The sequence below is a fragment of the Glossina fuscipes genome, unplaced genomic scaffold (genome assembly GCF_014805625.2).
Source record: "Glossina fuscipes isolate IAEA_lab_2018 unplaced genomic scaffold, Yale_Gfus_2 2, whole genome shotgun sequence".
Taxonomy (NCBI): Eukaryota; Metazoa; Arthropoda; class Insecta; order Diptera; family Glossinidae; genus Glossina; species Glossina fuscipes.
In genome coordinates, this window is record NW_023998416.1 from 4988826 (window position 1) to 5007557 (window position 18732).

The 18732-nt window shown below is 33.2% G+C and overlaps 5 protein-coding genes across 8 annotated transcripts in view; 2 read left to right on the forward strand and 3 right to left on the reverse strand.

The window, feature by feature from the left end:
• LOC119633618 (myosin-G heavy chain) overlaps window positions 1–7624 on the forward strand; it is an 85782-nt gene extending 78158 nt beyond the window's left edge. For all 4 annotated transcript variants that reach the window (XM_038027240.1, XM_038027238.1, XM_038027241.1 and 1 more), the window contains one exon: window positions 6002–7624. In XM_038027240.1, the coding sequence (XP_037883168.1) occupies window positions 6002–6691 (690 nt within the window). In that variant the 3' untranslated portion in view covers window positions 6692–7624. The remainder of the gene's footprint in view (window positions 1–6001) is intronic.
• A 2657-nt stretch (window positions 7625–10281) lies between these two features.
• LOC119633619 (deoxyuridine 5'-triphosphate nucleotidohydrolase) lies at window positions 10282–11498 on the reverse strand. Its single transcript, XM_038027243.1, has 2 exons — window positions 11197–11498; window positions 10282–11136 (listed from the first exon to the last, which is right to left on the reverse strand). The coding sequence occupies exons 1-2, from the start codon at window positions 11353–11355 to the stop codon at window positions 10747–10749; spliced, it is 549 nt and encodes a 182-aa protein (XP_037883171.1). The 5' UTR covers window positions 11356–11498; the 3' UTR covers window positions 10282–10746.
• Window positions 11499–12561: 1063 nt separating this feature from the next.
• Window positions 12562–13733, forward strand: LOC119633522 (alpha-ketoglutarate-dependent dioxygenase alkB homolog 6). The gene is made up of 2 exons (XM_038027117.1): window positions 12562–12726; window positions 12780–13733. The coding sequence occupies exons 1-2, from the start codon at window positions 12697–12699 to the stop codon at window positions 13440–13442; spliced, it is 693 nt and encodes a 230-aa protein (XP_037883045.1). The 5' UTR covers window positions 12562–12696; the 3' UTR covers window positions 13443–13733.
• A 90-nt stretch (window positions 13734–13823) lies between these two features.
• On the reverse strand, window positions 13824–15054 carry LOC119633521. The gene has a single exon (XM_038027116.1). It carries the CDS (start codon window positions 14677–14679, stop codon window positions 13939–13941), a length of 741 nt encoding a protein of 246 aa, XP_037883044.1. The 5' UTR covers window positions 14680–15054; the 3' UTR covers window positions 13824–13938.
• A 2728-nt stretch (window positions 15055–17782) lies between these two features.
• Window positions 17783–18732, reverse strand: part of LOC119633189 (unconventional myosin ID) — a 38616-nt gene continuing 37666 nt past the window's right edge. Inside the window, exon 9 of the mRNA XM_038026572.1 lies at window positions 17783–18679. Coding sequence (XP_037882500.1) covers window positions 18511–18679 — 169 coding nt within the window. The 3' untranslated portion in view covers window positions 17783–18510. The remainder of the gene's footprint in view (window positions 18680–18732) is intronic.

An 18732-nucleotide genomic window follows, 5' to 3' on the forward strand; every position in this document is an offset into this window, starting at 1 on the left:
TCTCTCTCTCTCTCTCTCTCTTTCTCTTTCTCTCTCTCTCTGTTTTCTGCAGTTACCAACCTGTCTTCATAAGCCTTTACTTTCTGCTCCAGCACTAGATGTAAAAAACGTTTGCCCCGTCAATCAGTTTTAAAACTGAGCCAATTCACAAAAATTCCGAAAAAATTTTATGAAAACTTCCTTATAACCCAAAGTAAGAATGACTTAAATAAAATTCCAATGGATAGCATTGGCGTTCAAAAGAATTGAAAAAATCCAACGCCGCATGCACAATGAAATTGATATTCTTGCCAACCCAATGTGTTGCAGCACATAATAATAAGTTGAATAATTTTTAAGAATCGATTTACAGATGCTACACATCAGATATGATTTTCGGTTAGTGGCGTTTAATACTCTACCAATACTTATACGAATTGACCAAAAAAAAAAAAAAAAAAGAAAAAGGCAAAGACGAATGAAAATCTATGCTGGCGGCGTAATACGCTTTTTAAAACATTATAGTGAGTGTGTCCGTAGAGCCGCACCGCAGATAGTTTGGCAAAATTGGACGAACAAAAGCTATTCATTATGTATCATGTAGTGGTTTCATACGTTTCATACCAGTGATGGTAATGGCGCGGTGACGATGAACAGACAAGTCACTCAGTTGAAGGCGAGTCAGGTTGTTTTACGCGATCAGTTTATATGCGACTGCCACTGCTGCGCCACTGTTCAATGCGGCGGTTTAATACCCACGTTCTTTGCCGTTATTATTATTGTTGCTGAAATTATTGGCGCGTTGTTGATTGCTGCTTAATTTAAAAGTGACCATTATTGGATTTTTTTTTCTGTTGGTTTCTTGCTTTTGTTAGTGATTTACCGTAAATTTGGCGGCTATTGATTGACAATAATGATAATACTATGGATGTGAAAGTGTACATTGTACGCGATTTGTTGTAAAAATACCAACTAAGTTGCGATGACAGCGTGCGTTTCGTCAGGCTCACTTAAATACGCAATAAGTACGTTCTGAAACCTTACTTACTTGTGTAGGTGAGACACTCTTTGCTACGATGGAAGTGAGAGCATTTCATTATTCGCCTAATCGAGAACGATTGTAAGCACCGATTAGAAGCATTCGCTCACGTACAATTGCCCTGACAGAATTAAAAGTACAAAGTTTGGATAGTTGGCAAACTTTGTTCACATTCTTCCATTATTAAACGGACATGACCTCAAAGAAAGAAATAAAGCAAGAGACAGATATTCTCTTATCAAAAGAGTTTTCACTTTATTATGTATATCCTATAAGGTAACTAGCGTCGAGACTTTATACTTCTTGACGGTTATGAAGGGAGAATAAAGTGCTACAGAAGTGTGGATAGCCAAATGTGGGCTAAGGAATAATTTACCAGCATCTAAATACACATTGGGGACTGCATAAAATATATATATGCATGGTTTGGACGACAAATGTGTGGTAAGCATCGCCACCGGAAAAATTTAAACTAGACAAGCGACTGGTTGCTCAACTTGACCCCTGAAGAGAAAGAATCGCAAAGATATACTACAAGCCCACGAAGGTGGAATCTACCACGAACTGTTACATATCTGAAATCCAGTTTTTGAATAGCAGCTCACTTCTCGTCCGCCCAAGGAAGTCCAGTCTAACAAGATAATGTTCAAAAAAATTAAGTCTACTCTATTCCAGGATGAGAAGAGGATCACGCATATTGAACGCACAAGCTGTTGTTAACTTTTATTTCAAAAGATTCAAGTAAGGAAAACATTTCAAAGAGGTAACCTTGGAGGAGGTTGGTGCCCACCAACCATGTCCTGAAAAGTGTGCTACGCAGCTTTTTCCGCATTCCGAGCCACCCATCCTGGAGGTATACCCACGGCACACTACCGCGGCATTCTTCAGCAGCACTGTCCGCCTTTTGAATAACCTTCATGCAGTAGTCTTTCTAACTCTACCAGATATCTTCAATTTCAAGTTGAACTACACAAACGCCCTTTCCTGTCTCCAAACATATAATCCTTCCAGACCACCATCGTGCGCAATGGTATAGGTTATATCCCTTAGTCACGGAAGCAGAGGCATCCGCGTTTGTCATTCAATATCTGATCATATATAATAACAAACACAGAACCAAACCGTCACTTTCAATTTTAAAGAAACTAACTTCCTTTGAAGGCTCGAGTTGACGACTGTGACAACGCGAAGTTAGGATAAATTAAGCAAAACAGAGATCACTTTCGACTGCCGGATGAGACGTATAGACGATTACATATGTATATAATGAATCGATTGCGAGTGAGGCCATTGAAGCAATTTGAAAGCTCCGCTCAACACTGTAAAGTAAGAAAGAAAATCGCTCTCTTTGGGGGCTCAAGCTAACAGTAACGATTACTCAAAATCAAAACGATGTGTAGCCAAACAGAGAGACCCCTGCCATTTTGTGGCATGTTGGTAACACTGCTTCCGGGTAAATAATGCGACGCGTACGTTATATTTCGATGTATTATACGTTTTGTTCTAGGACGGTTAAAGCTCGGTATAGAGCTCCTCCTCATCGACGAAGAGGAATAGTATGCGAAACCCAAAGTGAATTGAGAGGGACCGGTGAACATTAAAAAGGATTGTGATCAGACAACATAAAACTACCACAAAAGAAAACATTAATGAAAGCGTTACAATGGCGAAACCGGTTACAATAGAAGCCAACGCTAAGGTGTGCCAGGAACAGTGCCGTACGGAAAAACCCAAAACAAGCCTACGATCCCGTCTGCCTGCTTACTACACTTAAGCATCAGGGAGGTTTCGTAGCGATTTGGACTGCTTTACGGCGGTATTCAGCTTATGCTGTCATTCACATCACTGGCCACACATTTCTGCGAATGAATTTTGAGATTTCCGCAATGATGAAGTTCTGCTCAAAAGTGGCATATTCCAAGTGGATAATGCGCCTATATACACATGACAAAGGATCAGTCTTTATTTGAGGAGCATCACAAACATCATCATTAAACATCTTTCCTCGTTAGCGCAGTCGTCAGAACTCAACATAATAGAACCGCTATGGAAAGTTTTAGAGCAGGTAGAGACGAACGGATTTGCATCTCCAAGATCATTGAAGCAACTGACTGATGCTTTGACACAACAATGGGGCGACATTCCTTTGGCAAGTATTCAGGCTCTCTACGAATCTATTGTGAGAAGAATTGCAGTCCAACACATTATTAATAAATAAGTACACGTCTGCTTGTCCATTGTTCACATTATTTTATCTATCCTTTAAATATTATTGAACTTTCATTCTATCAAATGTCATTCATTTGTAGATTTAAAAAAACAAAATGCGAAATAATTAATATAATCCAATGACGACTTGTTCACTTTTATGTCAGTTGAAATTACAAAAAAAAAAAATCAATCCAAACCGTACATATTTTCCCACTCGTTGACATTTCTCAAAATTCTCCAGTAAAATAAGAATTTTATTAGATTCGGATCAACGTGTATGTAAACGGGTATTTGTTAACACTTTCGTTTACATTCAATCCCTCGTCACACGAATTCTCACTCATTGAGAGAATTGTCGAATGTGATGAAAACATATTGTCACACTATTCGCTATATGTAAATAGCAGACCAGAAATAGATTATCATTATCTAACTGCTATCAACCATATATAGACAGTGTTATGAAAATGCAATGCTACCTCTGGCCTAACTCCGCTCTAAATGTATTACTTTGTAGATAGTCAGTCTATCGTTATTATCCAGAATCTATTGTCTTCTCTCTTTGAATATCCGAATAGACTTGCAATCAATTCTGTCAATTATTGCAAAATATTGAATATAATGAAGCCCGGCAACGCAACACGTGCAAGTAGTAAATGATGCAAGGAATTGCCGAAAATAACGCACAGTAACCAACAATAGTAATAGAATATAAACGACGATTATTTTTTTTTTTTTTTTTTTTTAATCTGCGTATGTTAGTATGTGCAAGTTACATACATTATTTTACCTTATAAGAAATTTATGCACATAAGCCAAGAATCACTAATGGGTTTCCTCTTTACGAGTAAATACATATTTAGCATTCACATTTATACCCATCTCTGAGTCATTTCGTGCATGCATATGCGCCTTTACAGTACGTGCGCATAGCGTACATATATACGTTAGTTAGAATCTAAAAAGCACGCGATCGGATAAATAACAAAACAAACTAAAACAATCTTAGGTAACTGAATAAAATTATTTCATAGTTTGTGGCTTTTATTAAAAAAAATAAAAATAAAATAATAAAAAAATCTATACTCGTTGGTTTTGATTTCTTCTCTAGACTAGAAACAGACTAGATATTGGAATTTTAACATTTTTGCTAAGGTACTCCTCACAAATTAATATTTGAAGCACACTGATAGGTATTTCGTAATAAACTTACCTTCAAAACTTAAATTTGAACTTTATTCCTGCACACAGATCATGGCACCTCAAAGCGATGCGTTAAGTGCTATTAATGACAAATAGAGAATAAAATCAAAGAAAAAATCGTATCCGGTTAAGATCGAATTTCTTGGCACTCATCAGTTGCTTGTATTCGGTATCTTCCATATAGAGGAAGTTTTTTGCGTTAAAAACAAAAGCAATGAAGAAGAGAGAAGACATTAAAAATGATACCAGATCTGGTATTATAACTGAACAAACTTTTTACATATTTCATCAAGTGTACCGTATCAACGGGGTCGCATAAGAGCATCTACTTCATAGGGGTCATTCGAAACCATGATGACCTGTATTCTGTATCCGCAACTAGTGGCAACAAAATTCCTTTTTTATATTCCAAAGTACCCCGCCCAGATAAGACCCCTTTTGAAGTAGAATTCTTAAGGAGATTCCCATCTATTTGTAGATGGGAACATAGCTTACAAAAATTGTTCCATATTCTCTGTTCCGGAGCGCTTGCGGGAAGAGACAGAAATTGTTAAGGACTTGAAAAAATTAACTCAACATGAACGAAAACTTCAAAATTTAGAAGGACTCAGTCCAAAATTTGAAATTATCCTTTAAAGAATATCCCGATCGGGATTTAGCGAAAATGTCTGAAATTTTTAATCACTTGCTTAAGCGTAAGACGCGAGATACATTTTTAGATGTGATGTGGACCGATTTATATGATTATTATTATGCCTCTTACACTAAGTGTGGCGTGTGAGAATGTGTACACGCCCATAAGAACTTGAAATAATCTCATCTCTTATTATCAATCGATTCAGAATCACTTTCTGAATGGGCACTTAATAATTAACAACCCAAAGGCAAAAGATAACAATTTCCGAATCGTTCCCTTCTCGGAAAAGCGACCAAATGCAGATCATTTTTTAATCCCGTTCCGCATGGACTTGGCATCATTGCTATGTTACCTTACCAAAGCTTGAAAACAAAGCTTTAAACCGAGTTCGCCACCTTTAGACAATTTGTCCTTCTGTCCGTTCAGCTTTGCTTGATAACTTTGCAAATATAAGTTGTCGATTAGTAGTGCTTAGTTCGGGCGGGATTTTAAGCGCAGCTGATACTGATTTTCTACACATATGTTGAGAAAAAGGTGAACGATGGACTGGACTTTCATGTGAATCAAGTGTTACAAACGCAGGCAAGAACTTAATACGCAGCTGTTCTTGGAAAGGGGGAACAAAAAAAAAAAAAAACATACATATATACATGTATGTATGCGTTTATGTGTTTGTGTATGCGCACACATCTGCAGAAATTTTCTTCTCATTTCCATTAACTTGAATGATGGCATTTATCATATGACAAACTAGTCGATGATTTCTAATGAGACTTTAGCGAAAGACTGAAAAGAAGGCAAAAATAATATTTCTTAAAAGTTGCTCGGTGTACACACGAAGTAGATGTTGCATTAAAGTCATAATTGTATTTTCCTGCAGTCTACGCTGCATTTTATATTGTTATCTGTACACATTTTGTTGTTCATTGCAGCATTTTCGTGATCAATGTATTGATGGGTCGGGCTTGCCTTTACTAACTGAAGATCATCTGGTGAACTCGTTGGGCATGAAATTAGGACCGGCTCTTAAATTGCGTTCTGCCTTGGCAAAGAAACTGGGCGGACCGTGTCCGTGTGTCGCGTGTGTGGCTCAAGCACAGCATGCGCTGACACTGCAAACGAGTAATAGTGGCATTGGCGCATCAGCTACTGCAGCTGCACCTCTTACTGCCACCACCAATGCAACAATAGCGAAAAGCGTAACCACAACAACGGTGGTGGGCACAAGTAGCAAAAGCGGTAATTTAGCGAACAATGCGCAGACAACAACAACAACAACACCAATAGCAGCAGCAACAAAAATAGCAGCAACAACGACGGCAACAACAATTCAACACTGTAATAGTGATAAAAGCAACAACAATTCTGTTAACAGTAGCGAAAGTACTACAAAAAATAATGGTAGCACAAATCCAACATCCAACATCTGTGGTAATAGCGATGGCAGTATCAACATAAATGCTAAAGGCAACAATAATTGCAATGTTAATATCGGCAATTTTTCACCAGATCACAACGACGACTGTAATAGTAATGCTACCGCCATCAATCGACACAACAATAACAACAACAATCACAACAAGAACAACAGCAATACGAGCAGCATTGACTCGACAAGTTAGTGGCCAATGCAATCAGCACAAGACAACGATAGACGGCGGCTAAAGGCAGTCGTGCACGAAATTGTTATTTGTTTGTGTGCTACTATTATGGAAAGTGCTGTTGTTGTTATGACTGTTAACAACTATCTGCCACAACCACAATGCAGTCATCATTATTGGAAGAGGGCAAATTAATTACACAAACAATTCAATCCGTGGAATTATTAAAAAATTCTTTCTTTTTGCTTTTTCTGTTTTTTTTTTTTTTTTTTTTTGTTTCTTTCTTATGTCTGGAAATAAGAAGCTTGAGTTCTCTTCAAAACAAAAAAAACAAGTCATGAAATGCATTTTTTCGTAGAAAAAAAAAAACTTTCAAACTCAAACTTTCTTGAAATTACTTTTTGCTACTACTATTACTACTAACACTAATGCGCAGAAGAGCAAGAGTCACCCTTCCCATGTTAAGCGCTTTTCCGGAACTAAATTTATTTTTTATTTTATTTGATTTATTTTTATTTACTTTTTCTTTTCTTTTCTTTGTATAATTTCTCTAAGAATCCTTTATTTTAATTTGCTTACGTATGTATTGAGATATGTTGTATTTGAATTAAAATAAATTACAAACATACGCGTATTACGTAATCAAACTAAATTGAAATCAATTTTTTATTTTTTTTTTTTTTCCTTCTTTCACTTAAAAAATTTCATTTTAATTTAATTCTCTCTTTGGAAGGTTAAAAAGGAGTCATAATCATTTTGTGCTTTTAAAAATTTTTATTATTTACAAAATTTTTTAAATTGAAAATTTGCAAGAAATGAAAAAAATCAATTTCCCAAACTAAAGGAAAATAATTAACGACTTGTATAATAAAAATGAATTTATAATGGAAACCAGTAGGAAAACTTTTTCATCCACTGTCTTAATACAACTTAAAAAAAAAAAAAAAAAAAAAACAAGAAGAAAATTTCTTTACACTATACTATAGGCTGGGTGTGGCCACTTTTCCTCATTTTTACACGCCTACTACATAATCATTTGTAGAGTAAAACTTTCTAGTTATGCTTGATCTGGTTTATGAGTAATGAACGGAAAAATAATTCTGTTTTTGTGTTTGAGAGCAATAATGTCCCACTGTAGGCGTGTCCTTTTACCGATAAGACTCACTTTCAAGTGCGTTCAAAAGTTTTGCTAAACCTTAAACCTCTATTCCTTAGTTCTCCCATCAAGAGAATGCTTCTCACGTACGGACAGACGAACATGATTAGATCAACTAGGAATTGGATATTAATCAAGAATGTATATCCTATAGGATCTCTTAAGTTTCTTCCCAAATATTGCAAATCTTTTGAACACTTATGACAACAGGGAAATGAAACGAAAGAAGTTGATTTTCAAATATTTACCATAGACCTCAAGGTACTATTCCCAATATGTTGATCTCTGTGTCTTATCCTTTAAAACATTACGTCTTTCTTATCCTCGCTCATTGGACATTGAATTTATATAGTCATCGTTGAATTCCAGTCAGCTTCTTCTTCTTTATAGCAGACATACGATGAATGAACCGAACTTAATTTACTTCAAATGCTGGAAACATGAATAATCAAAATGTCCTCAATCAAAATGTCCTAATGCCAATCACCTTAAGCACAAATTCACCTCACCAGTTTCCATTAGAAAGCGAAATTAGATTTCTCCGATCTGTGGAAAACCCAAATCTATGTGAAAAGCACTAATGCAGGAACCGAAATGGTCTCCTATCTATTGACGAACGAAAGTTCAAGCATTCGGCTTCAAAATTGCGCAATAATATAAACTAAAAAAAGCATTTATGACTTCACTTAACATGACCTTCACTTAAAAGTAAAATCTCCTGTAAATGTGTATAAATTATTAGGGGAAGTTGTAATAACACACTTTACTTGGATAACACAGTTTAATAACAGTTTTTTTGTTTTCCTTTTATTCATTTAGCATATTTGGAATTAAATGATTTCTTTTACTTTATTTTTTTTTTTATTAATGAAGTTTTTTTTTTTTTTTTTTATGTTATACTCTTTTTGCCATCTTCTCGTAACTCTTTATTTTATTTGCCTCTATTTATAGTAATAGCCCTAACGTATATAAAAGCATTCGTTCATTTTTATGAAAATGCCATAAAAAAAACTTTGTTCCATAATTTAATTATGGTCTAATATAAAATATCTATATATGCATATATATATATATATATATATATATATAAAAGACACTCTACGTACGTAAGTGAAAGTAATCGGAAATGTAATTTATTTCTTTCTATTTATTAATTATGTATTCGTGTATATAAATAATTTAAATAATAAAACCAAGCATCCTTAACAAACCAAAATGCCTTAAATTAAGTACATATTGTTTGTACGTAAATATGTTTCCATATACGTACATAACCAGATGAATACATTTATTTTTTATGCATAATTATACAAATTGATAAATTTAATTAATTGTATGATAAAAGAAAAAAAAAACAATAATTCTTTCAAAAAACAAATCAAACAAAAAAAAAGAAACGAATACAGCAACAATCACAGTCTTCCAAATGTAAACACACACTCACTATCGCATGCTTATATATATATAGATATATATATAAGTATGTACGTATGTATTTGTTAACAATTATATATAAATATATACTTATACTGTGATGTGTGTTAATTATAAAACAATGAAAAAACAAAAAAGGAAAAAATGCTGAAACAGCAATTTAATTTTTATTTTAAATAATAATTTTATAAAATAATATTTATATATAAAAAAAGAAATATATATATATTGAAAATTATATGAAATCTTAGTCAATTCAGAGTTAACTTCTTTTTTTTTTTTTCAAACTACATAAGTCCTTACAAGTATATGTTTGTAGACAAACATATTTTTGTTTATCAATTTTTTTGTTTATATATTATAAGAATATATATATATATATTAAAAGAATTACTTACAGACAATATTTTAAATTTTAAATAATAATAAAATCCAAGTGTACTTAACTGATCGCATCCATAAATATAAACATATGTACATAATAATGTCTATTCGTATATTTTATTTACAATTATTATTGGCAGAATATTTAACAGAAGTCTCTACGTGAAGTGAAGACAATTTCACTTATGTGTATATGTGTCTATGCTTAATTTTACACACGCCCATTTCGGTTTTTTTTTAAATTTTCTAGAATAAAAAACATTTCTATTTTTACATATATATATGGTAAAGAAAGACAGAAGTTTTTGTCTTACCTTCGATGCCCTCGTATTTCAAATCATATTTGTTCGGAAAGTTTTAGTTTACCGCCCTGCCTACGGTGGCGGGGAGCAAAGAAATAGGGGAACAATTACTGTATTACAGTTTCTTAAAGCTCTGTACTTTTTCGCTTTAAAAAATGAAAAAAAAAAAATTGATTTTTTAAATTAAACAACTATTCATTAAAAATGAAGGCTTTTTATTTATCAAAAAAAAAAAAAAAAGTGCGACAAAAACGACTTTTTTCACCCTAACTTAAAAAAAAAAACACACTATGTATATTGTACGAATTAAAATCGTGGCTTGCCATCAAGAAATTATGTATTGCAAGATGGAGTTCATAAAGAAAGCAAAGCGCCAAGTAGTAACTTAATGCACATTAGATATCTAATTAAAATCGTAATTACTTGCATACACCAAGACGTGAGCATAGGTATGAGCGCCGAATGTAAACGTGTCAAGCGTAACCGTTGCGCCAAGAAGCAACGAAGGATGTGGGCAACAATTAACAACATGCAGAGTTATCCATCTTTAAAGAAGACACATTTTTGCTAGAGAGCTTACTAATTCCATATATCAAACATTGCATGTTTCACACTTCCCGAGTGCAGAAAGTTGTATGCGAGTTAATCATTAATTGAAGATAACATTATAACTTTATTCATTCATATTCAAAGGTAAAACTTAAAAAATATGGAATTCTATAAATGTTTAGGTGAATTATTACATCTTTATAAATAACACGATAATTATATGAAAAAAAGAAATGCAAACCGAGCTAAAATCAAGGCTTAGCAACTTCTTTCTCTTTCTCATCTTTACATTCGCCATTTTTATCGGCAACTGGCAGGTCGGTCACACCCGTCGAACCGAATCCTCCTTCACCACGTTCAGTGTCTTCCAGTTTATCTACTTGCTCCAATTCCGGATAGAATATACGCTCGCAAATCAATTGGGCAATGCGGTCGCCACGCTTAATATCAAAATCAACATCGGAATGATTGAAAAGAACAACACCCAAATTGCCTCGGTAATCTTCATCAATCACACCAGCTCCCACATCGATAAAATTCTTCCAAGCCAAGCCGGATCGTGGTGCTACGCGACCGTAAGAGCCACTGGGAACTTGTATTTGCAGATCGGTTTTAACCAAAGCTTTTCCACGCGCTGGTACCTTCAAATCGCATTGAAACTATTAGAGTAAATACAATAAAGTTTCCCCACGTGTTAATACCTTTAAATCGTATGCACTGCGTAAATCTAAACCAGCAGCACGCTCCGAACCGCGTACGGGTTCCAAGGCATGCTCAGTAAGTTTGGCCCAACGCAATACACATTTAGTATCGAGTTTCATTTTTTTTGCAACAGGCTCAACTTGACTCTCCTCGATCATTTAGTAAATTGACCACTTTGAACTTCTGCACAAGGATCTTTGGCGGTAAAATTTCGCGATATGTAAATTTATGATAATACAAAGAGTTGCCAACAGTTCGTTATTTATGCTTGAGAAATTTTATAGATATTAAAAATTTATGCTTTAATATAATTTCGAAATTTCCCAAAATATAATACAAAAAATTAAAAATTTGTCTGCATCAAGATTTTTATAATTAAGTGAATAATTTGGCATTTTTTTAATGCTGTCAATAGTTAATAAATAATAAAACTAAACAAACTAATAGTAAATATGTACAACTTTGGTTGGTCGACTCGTCGAAATTGTCGACTTTCTGTAACAACACGAAAAATGATTTGAAAATCCCTTTGTTTTTCGCTGCAGGCACGCAAGACTTCACCTAATACAATTCCACCTTTTTGCCATATATGCACAAGTTCCACCATCTAGAAATAGAGAATAAGGTGAAGTCTTATTATCGATACATAGCAAAGTTCATACCTAGTCAAAGATCTTATTATTCTCCATTTCTGGTCGTATTTATGTAGACCAACTTAATTAAAGTTATATGCCAAATAATTGTCTTGTGTCAATTCTCATCGAAAGCAATCACTATTAGACCTTGTCCATATGAAATTGTGTTTGTTGTAAGGAAGTTTAAATGGAAATGTGTTCAAAAATTGATCGTTATTATCTAAATATTGCGTACTCATTTAGTACGTCGTAATGCCAAGCTCTGTCGGAGAAATATCAAATATCGCATCTTTTCTTATACGTTATATTAAGAGCGATTATAAAAATTATTCGGTGTAATCTATTTTCAAAAGCAATTAGCATTGATAAATGGACAGACAGTCGTAAATAAATTCAGGAAATTATTTTCAAGATCCAATGTTAAATACGTTCTATGGGAATACATAGGCAATTTACGTTTTGTTTCTACAATAGGGCAATAGAGCGTTATATTTTCGAGAATAAGGACACAGGAGAGGGTACTTTTTATATAGCTTTCTATTTTTCTATACAGCATTTAAAGAAATGTTTGTATTTAGTTTTCTGAATACTGAAAGAATTTGATAGTCTTCAGTCTCTTCCTTGTAATTCAAATCGAACGAAAACGTACGATGTAAAGTCTAGGCATTACGTTATGTGATTGTGTGCATGCGTTTTAAATACGCTAAACATTATTGAAGTTGGTAACTCTGCAAAAATGGTTTATCGTAATTATGCTCAAAAGCATTGTTTAGTAACATATGTTCCTTTATTTTTTAAATATTTTAATTTTTTACCCATTTTTGAGATAATTATTACAATTTTGAATAAAAGTTAAACAATTAAATGGATTTTTCGGACTTTTTAGTACGCAAGGTTAGTACAAATGTATTTTCTATATTTCCTACGTAAATGAATAAATTTTACAGTGCCCTGAGACGGCCATGTATATACCAAACTTTATCACATCTGAAGAGGAGCAAATTATACTGTCCCACATTGAAAGAACACCCAAACCGAAGTGGACACAATTGTTAAATCGTCGTCTTATTAACTATGGTGGTATTCCGCATGTGAACGGCATGCTCGCAGAAGAGATACCCATTTGGCTGCAGACTTATGTTGAAAAAATCAATAATTTGAATATATTTGAAACTCAAAAAGCTAATCATGTTTTGGTCAATGAGTATAGGCCTGGACAGGGCATAATGCCGCATACAGACGGTCCTTTGTTTTTTCCCACCATATCTACTATTTCGTTAGGATCGCACACTATACTTGAATTCTCTAAGCGTGACGTGGATGAGAAGGATGCAAATTCGGCTGTAACGATTGATCCAGACAGACGTAAAATTTTATTTAAATTAATACTGGAACCGCGTAGTCTCCTCATTTTGAAGGATTCATTGTACAGTGATTATTTGCACTCCATTAGCGAAGTTAAGGAAGATACATTATGTGATCGGATTTGCAATTATGAAAATTGCGAAAGTACCTATAAAATGGGTGATTGCCTAAAACGCAGTACACGCATTTCGCTTACCATACGTAATGTTCCCAAAACTACCAAAATGAAATTAAAATTTTTTTAATTACTCAAGTAACTTTACACTCTTGGTATTGGTGGTAGGCAACTTTTCGAAGTGCCTACTAAGCGACTGGAAACATGCATTTGACAGGTAATCACTTCAACCTGTTTGAATGAATTCCTGTGCCAAAGTTGTGTTTCGATTTGGAAATAATCGTTAAGCCAATGTTCCTTTTATTGTTCAAGGATTTCGACTGCAGTAGAAACATTCCACCATGTTTGCGAAATATTTTACATATCAAACGAATTGTTTAAATAAGATGCACAAAAATCTGGGAAATTAGTACAGTTCACGATTTTGGTAACGCTAAAACGCCTCAAGCATTTATAAGCCTTTTAATAATAAGTGTTTACCAGCTGTTACAAATGTTATTGCTTTTAAGCGTTTTATTTGAATAAAAATTTAATTGTTAAAATTAATGAATTTCACTTCAAGATGTATTTATACACAAATGTATAAGCGTTTTACGTTAGTTTATATCACTGAATTAATACATCATTCATTCATTATCCTGCCAGTAGAGGTGAAATTCTTTTTCAAATGTAAAGCGATCGTAAGGGCGAACATCCGATACACTTGAAGTGAGATCGCGACGCAATTCTTTAATGGCCAAATGGAAATTCTCTCTAGCCATTCGCTGCTTATCTGCATTAAGCTGAATAAGTGGTCGACGAAATATGCCCTGAATTCTTCTCAACTGATATTCCACGGTTGGACAGCGACCAATGCACACCCATAAATTGTCTCGATTACGAGTGTTACCCGGGAATCGTTTCGTCATGGCAAATGGAGCTTCAGCGCTGAGCAATGAACGCACTTCGCTCACTATATTAACATGAGATCTTGAGTCTGTAGCACTAACAGCTTTAAATTCGTATTTATTGCAAAATGACAATAGATCGCCCACACAACACCAGGCTTGGCTTGTCAAGTGATAGTGTGAACTATTCCAATTTGTATATTTCCCAACGGGATTCTGTGAAGCACTGCTTCTCTTCAGTTCATATGTTTGCAACATACTTGATGGAGGTGGTGAAAAATGCCTTGTCGAAAACGAATTATCAACGGATATTGTAGATTTCATACTATAATCGACTCGTTTAAAATGATCCAATTCCGATGATTTTCTGATAGGCGACCTACGCTCTTCCAAGCTAATTAAAGGTTCATTAATGTTCAGCATTTGTAATTCAGTTTGAATATTTTTTCTGAATTGCATTAATTTCCTGCGATGATCCATATTTTTTATATTTAATGATTTAAAAGGATTTTTTCTATTTCAATATTTTTTTTTTTTTTTTGATTTTAACAATTTCAGGTTACACTCTATTGCAAATATATGCCGATTATCGGAGAGTTTATGTAATCGCTTTGCCGTTTAAGAATGCGTTTTACTTAATGCTGTTAATGTCTTTCTTTTCGCTGTTCAACGACTGTTTGCCATTTGATTTCATTAATTTTAAATGTTTCAATAGGTGTAAAAATTGTTTCTCAATTTGCTATTGTTTATGTATCGAGACGCATACATAATAGATATTTATCTACATCTCAGCATAAGTGCAATTGTTACGCATTCGTTTTGCATGCTTGCATCCAAATTGAATCGATGAGATGAAATTTTACAAATTCCTTACGCCTTTACTATGCTGCTGCTTAGGTTATCATATTAAAACAATGGCCAGCATGAATTTGCGTATAAGATGCTTAAATTGTCTTAAAGATTGGATAGAATATTAGAGTCACAATCACTCTTATGAGTGGAGGGTGTCTGAAATACAACCGCATCATAGATAGAACTCTCACTTATTTTATTTATTTATAGTTTTTAAAAATACATTTTTTTTTTTTTTTTAATTAAAACAAATTTTTTACTTTCTAAACGAATGATTCATATAAAAAAAAAAATGTTTTTTTAATTAATCTCTGCTGACCCAGACCTTCAGTTATCGTAGGCGCAGTTCAAGGAAGTCTTAACAGGCTGAAAAATAAAGCGTAACTACATTTAATTTGTGTTAATGAATTAAGGGAAAATAATTTCATTCATTCAAATGAAATTTTTCTTAAAATTTCATATCCAAGTTTGTACATTTCCCTTTTCTGGCATTCATGCCTCTGCATATAATGCTAGTAAACTATTTTGCCTACTTGTATTATGTAAAGCTTTTCAATTAGGAAAAAAATATCTTTAAGGTAAACGAGAATTTCAACTTTTGTAATGTAAAATATACTCCAACTTTGAAGGATGAATTTCTTTTCTATTCTTGAATCTACTGAAGCTGCTATTCGTGATTCTCGTACCTAGGTAGATATTTTTGCACCATATACATATGCATCAATCAGAATTATGGAAAATTTCTCGATTTTCTTCTAGTCAATGTGATCATCAGCCTAATTAATGATCGAAAAATTCTTGAGGTTCATCTAATTTGAATTCGGATCCATTCGCAAACCTTAGTTTTAATGAGAAAGCGAATTGCATTATCTCATCAAGTACGATAAGACCAGATTCCTTGATAATCATAACTATATTCAGATATTTTTCTTGTTACAAATTGTGATGAACTAGGTTTATCCATCGTGGACACTATTCACAAAGAATCGGCGACAACCCACATAGTCCTTCTGACGAGTGTGGTTTACTCGATAATAATAATAATAATAATAATAATAATAAGATGCGGTAATAAAATGTTGTAAGATTCGTTGCAAATTTTCCTTCTTTTTTTTTCTAATTTTAATTCGTTCTTCTAACTACTGCCTTAATGCAACCGGTCTCCCTTCTTCCTCAGGCCAAAAATTGTTGCTGTTTACCAAGTTACAAAGGTTTCTTCTTTTTCTTCTTTCATGAATCAAACTATTCCGGTTATGATCGCTTTTGATGCGCTCTATGTTAACAATCTCTCATAGAGGCGCAGTTTTCTATTTATATATTTAAACGCCGCTCTTTTTTTTATTTCTGAAACGTGATTTAAAATGATGTTTCTCTAATGTTTATCTCCCTTCCCATGACACTGACAGAGATTTTCATTAGATGACGATCTCTGGCCACGGAGATAGCTGAATTACTTTGCTTAATGTCATTAAATTATTTTTATTATTTAAATTTATTTGTAATTTTTTAATTATAAACTTTTCACTCGTTTACCAATTCTGCGCCATTTCTATTCTGAATTGGTCTAAGCACGTCCGTCTGTCTATCCGCGTAACGCTTGCGATAGGAAATTCTTGGCCGCGGATTATTGTTGGAAACGGGCCACAACCGTTGGAGGGGTACACCTACCATCAGACATAAGCTGAGAACGACCGCGTTTTTAAAAATAAAAAATTGACCGTTTTGCTCGTTATTCATAAGCTACATCAGATATAACGATAAAAATTTTTACTCGCATCCTTCTGTACCTGTGCAAAAATGGTAATATCAGTTACACCCATCATCGAAATTGAATTTTTTTTTTCAATACAACGGGTGTGAGTGAAGAAGATTCGTCCATAATGGAATAAAATTTTCTTACGTTTAATAACTTCCTCGATTATTATTATATTATTATTAAAACACTTTCTTCTAAGTTTCTTACGTTAATTTACCCCCTGACGTTGTCCTTTTAATATTAAATTTAATATGAATTTTAAAATATGAAGGTAAATTCTGTTGGAAATATTTTAGAGAAATTTTTAGATTTAAACAAAAAAATTTTATAAGAAGAAATTAAGCTGATGAATAATGATATATACGACGGAGGCACAAAATTAAAACAACCGAACATCAATCTTGAATGGTTGAAGCGGATGAGTCATTTTCTTAGGTTAGGCAGTTCATGAATTTGGCTGCTACGAATCTAATGAGTAGGAGATTGCAAGCGAAATAATTATGAGTAGAAGTTAGATAAAAACTTCGCTTACTCAACCAGAGCAGTTCGTGATTTCTTCATAAAAATGAAAGAGAACCAAGTTTTTGTGAAAAGAAATAATTTCGTGTAATTGAAAATAAATGATAGGATTACGGATCTATTTGAATTACAATTTATTTTATTATATTTTATGACTACTTTATAAAAATAATATATACATAACAAGTGAGTTAACAAAAATAGACAAATCATGATTACGAGCGAATGTTTTCATAATTTTATTTTTAAAAAGCAAAAAAAAAAAAAAAAAAAAAAAAGAATACGACCGAAGGAAAATAACAACAACAATCTTAAAAATAAAAGTTTGTTTTCATTATGTTCGTGAAAATGCTAGACATTGAGGTGAAGCAATCGTTTGAAAATAATTCTTAATAAAATACTGAAAAGCACTACGTTTTCAAGGCACACACATTTACTTATGGTCATTATTTATCAGTTTTCATATATTTGAATCGCTTCAAATTCAAAATCAAAAAATGTAAAAAAAGCACGCAAATGTACAGCGTTGGATGAAAGTCGAGTTGCGACTATTTACCCCATACTCTAATCAATACTTCATAAATCATATTTGTTTAATGTACCGTGTCTCGCTCTTCTGCTGTTAAGAGCGGAATAATATAAAGAATAAAAGCAAAAAGTTCTTAGATTTAATTTATGAATGGCACCATAAGTTACAACTTGATACGTTTCGCTGTATCGTGGGATTTTCGTAATAAATGATTTTCCTTTTTTTTTTCTTTTTTTTTTTTTTCTTCTTCTTCTGTAATAATAAGTACATCCATCAACAATGATTTTAAAATTTAAATTATATATAGAATTGAAAAACTACAAGTTAAATGCTTTCATTTTCGTTGTCATGTTATGATAGGTTATAGTATTAAGTAAGCATCTTAATCGATGAATTTGAATATTTTCGTTGCTTGTGTAGACAGTGTTGTAAAAACCCTCTTAGAATTTAATTTAGTTAAAAACATTAAAGTTAGTTAAAATAATTATAATATACTATATATCTGAGTAAACACACGGATCAAGAGAATAACATTAGTTTTAGTTTTGTAACGTAATTATAGTTATCTAATATAAACATAAGGCAAAAGCATATTTAGAATGTAACCAAAACCGAAAAGTTTTATAATATTATCATAAGTTAACTAAGGAACATTTTAGACGCAATAATGTGCAGGCACTTCATAGATAATATTACCGGCAGCATGTCGGAAATTGGGATTTTCGACACCCGAGGCACCCTCAATTATAATTGTGCGTGCCTTACCACCCAAACGGCATGCTATTGTTGGACTTACATTAACTCGCAATTCACAATTATTAAGACTGAAAGAAAGTAAGAAAACTTGATTATGCAAAAGAATCGAGCAATGGAGTTT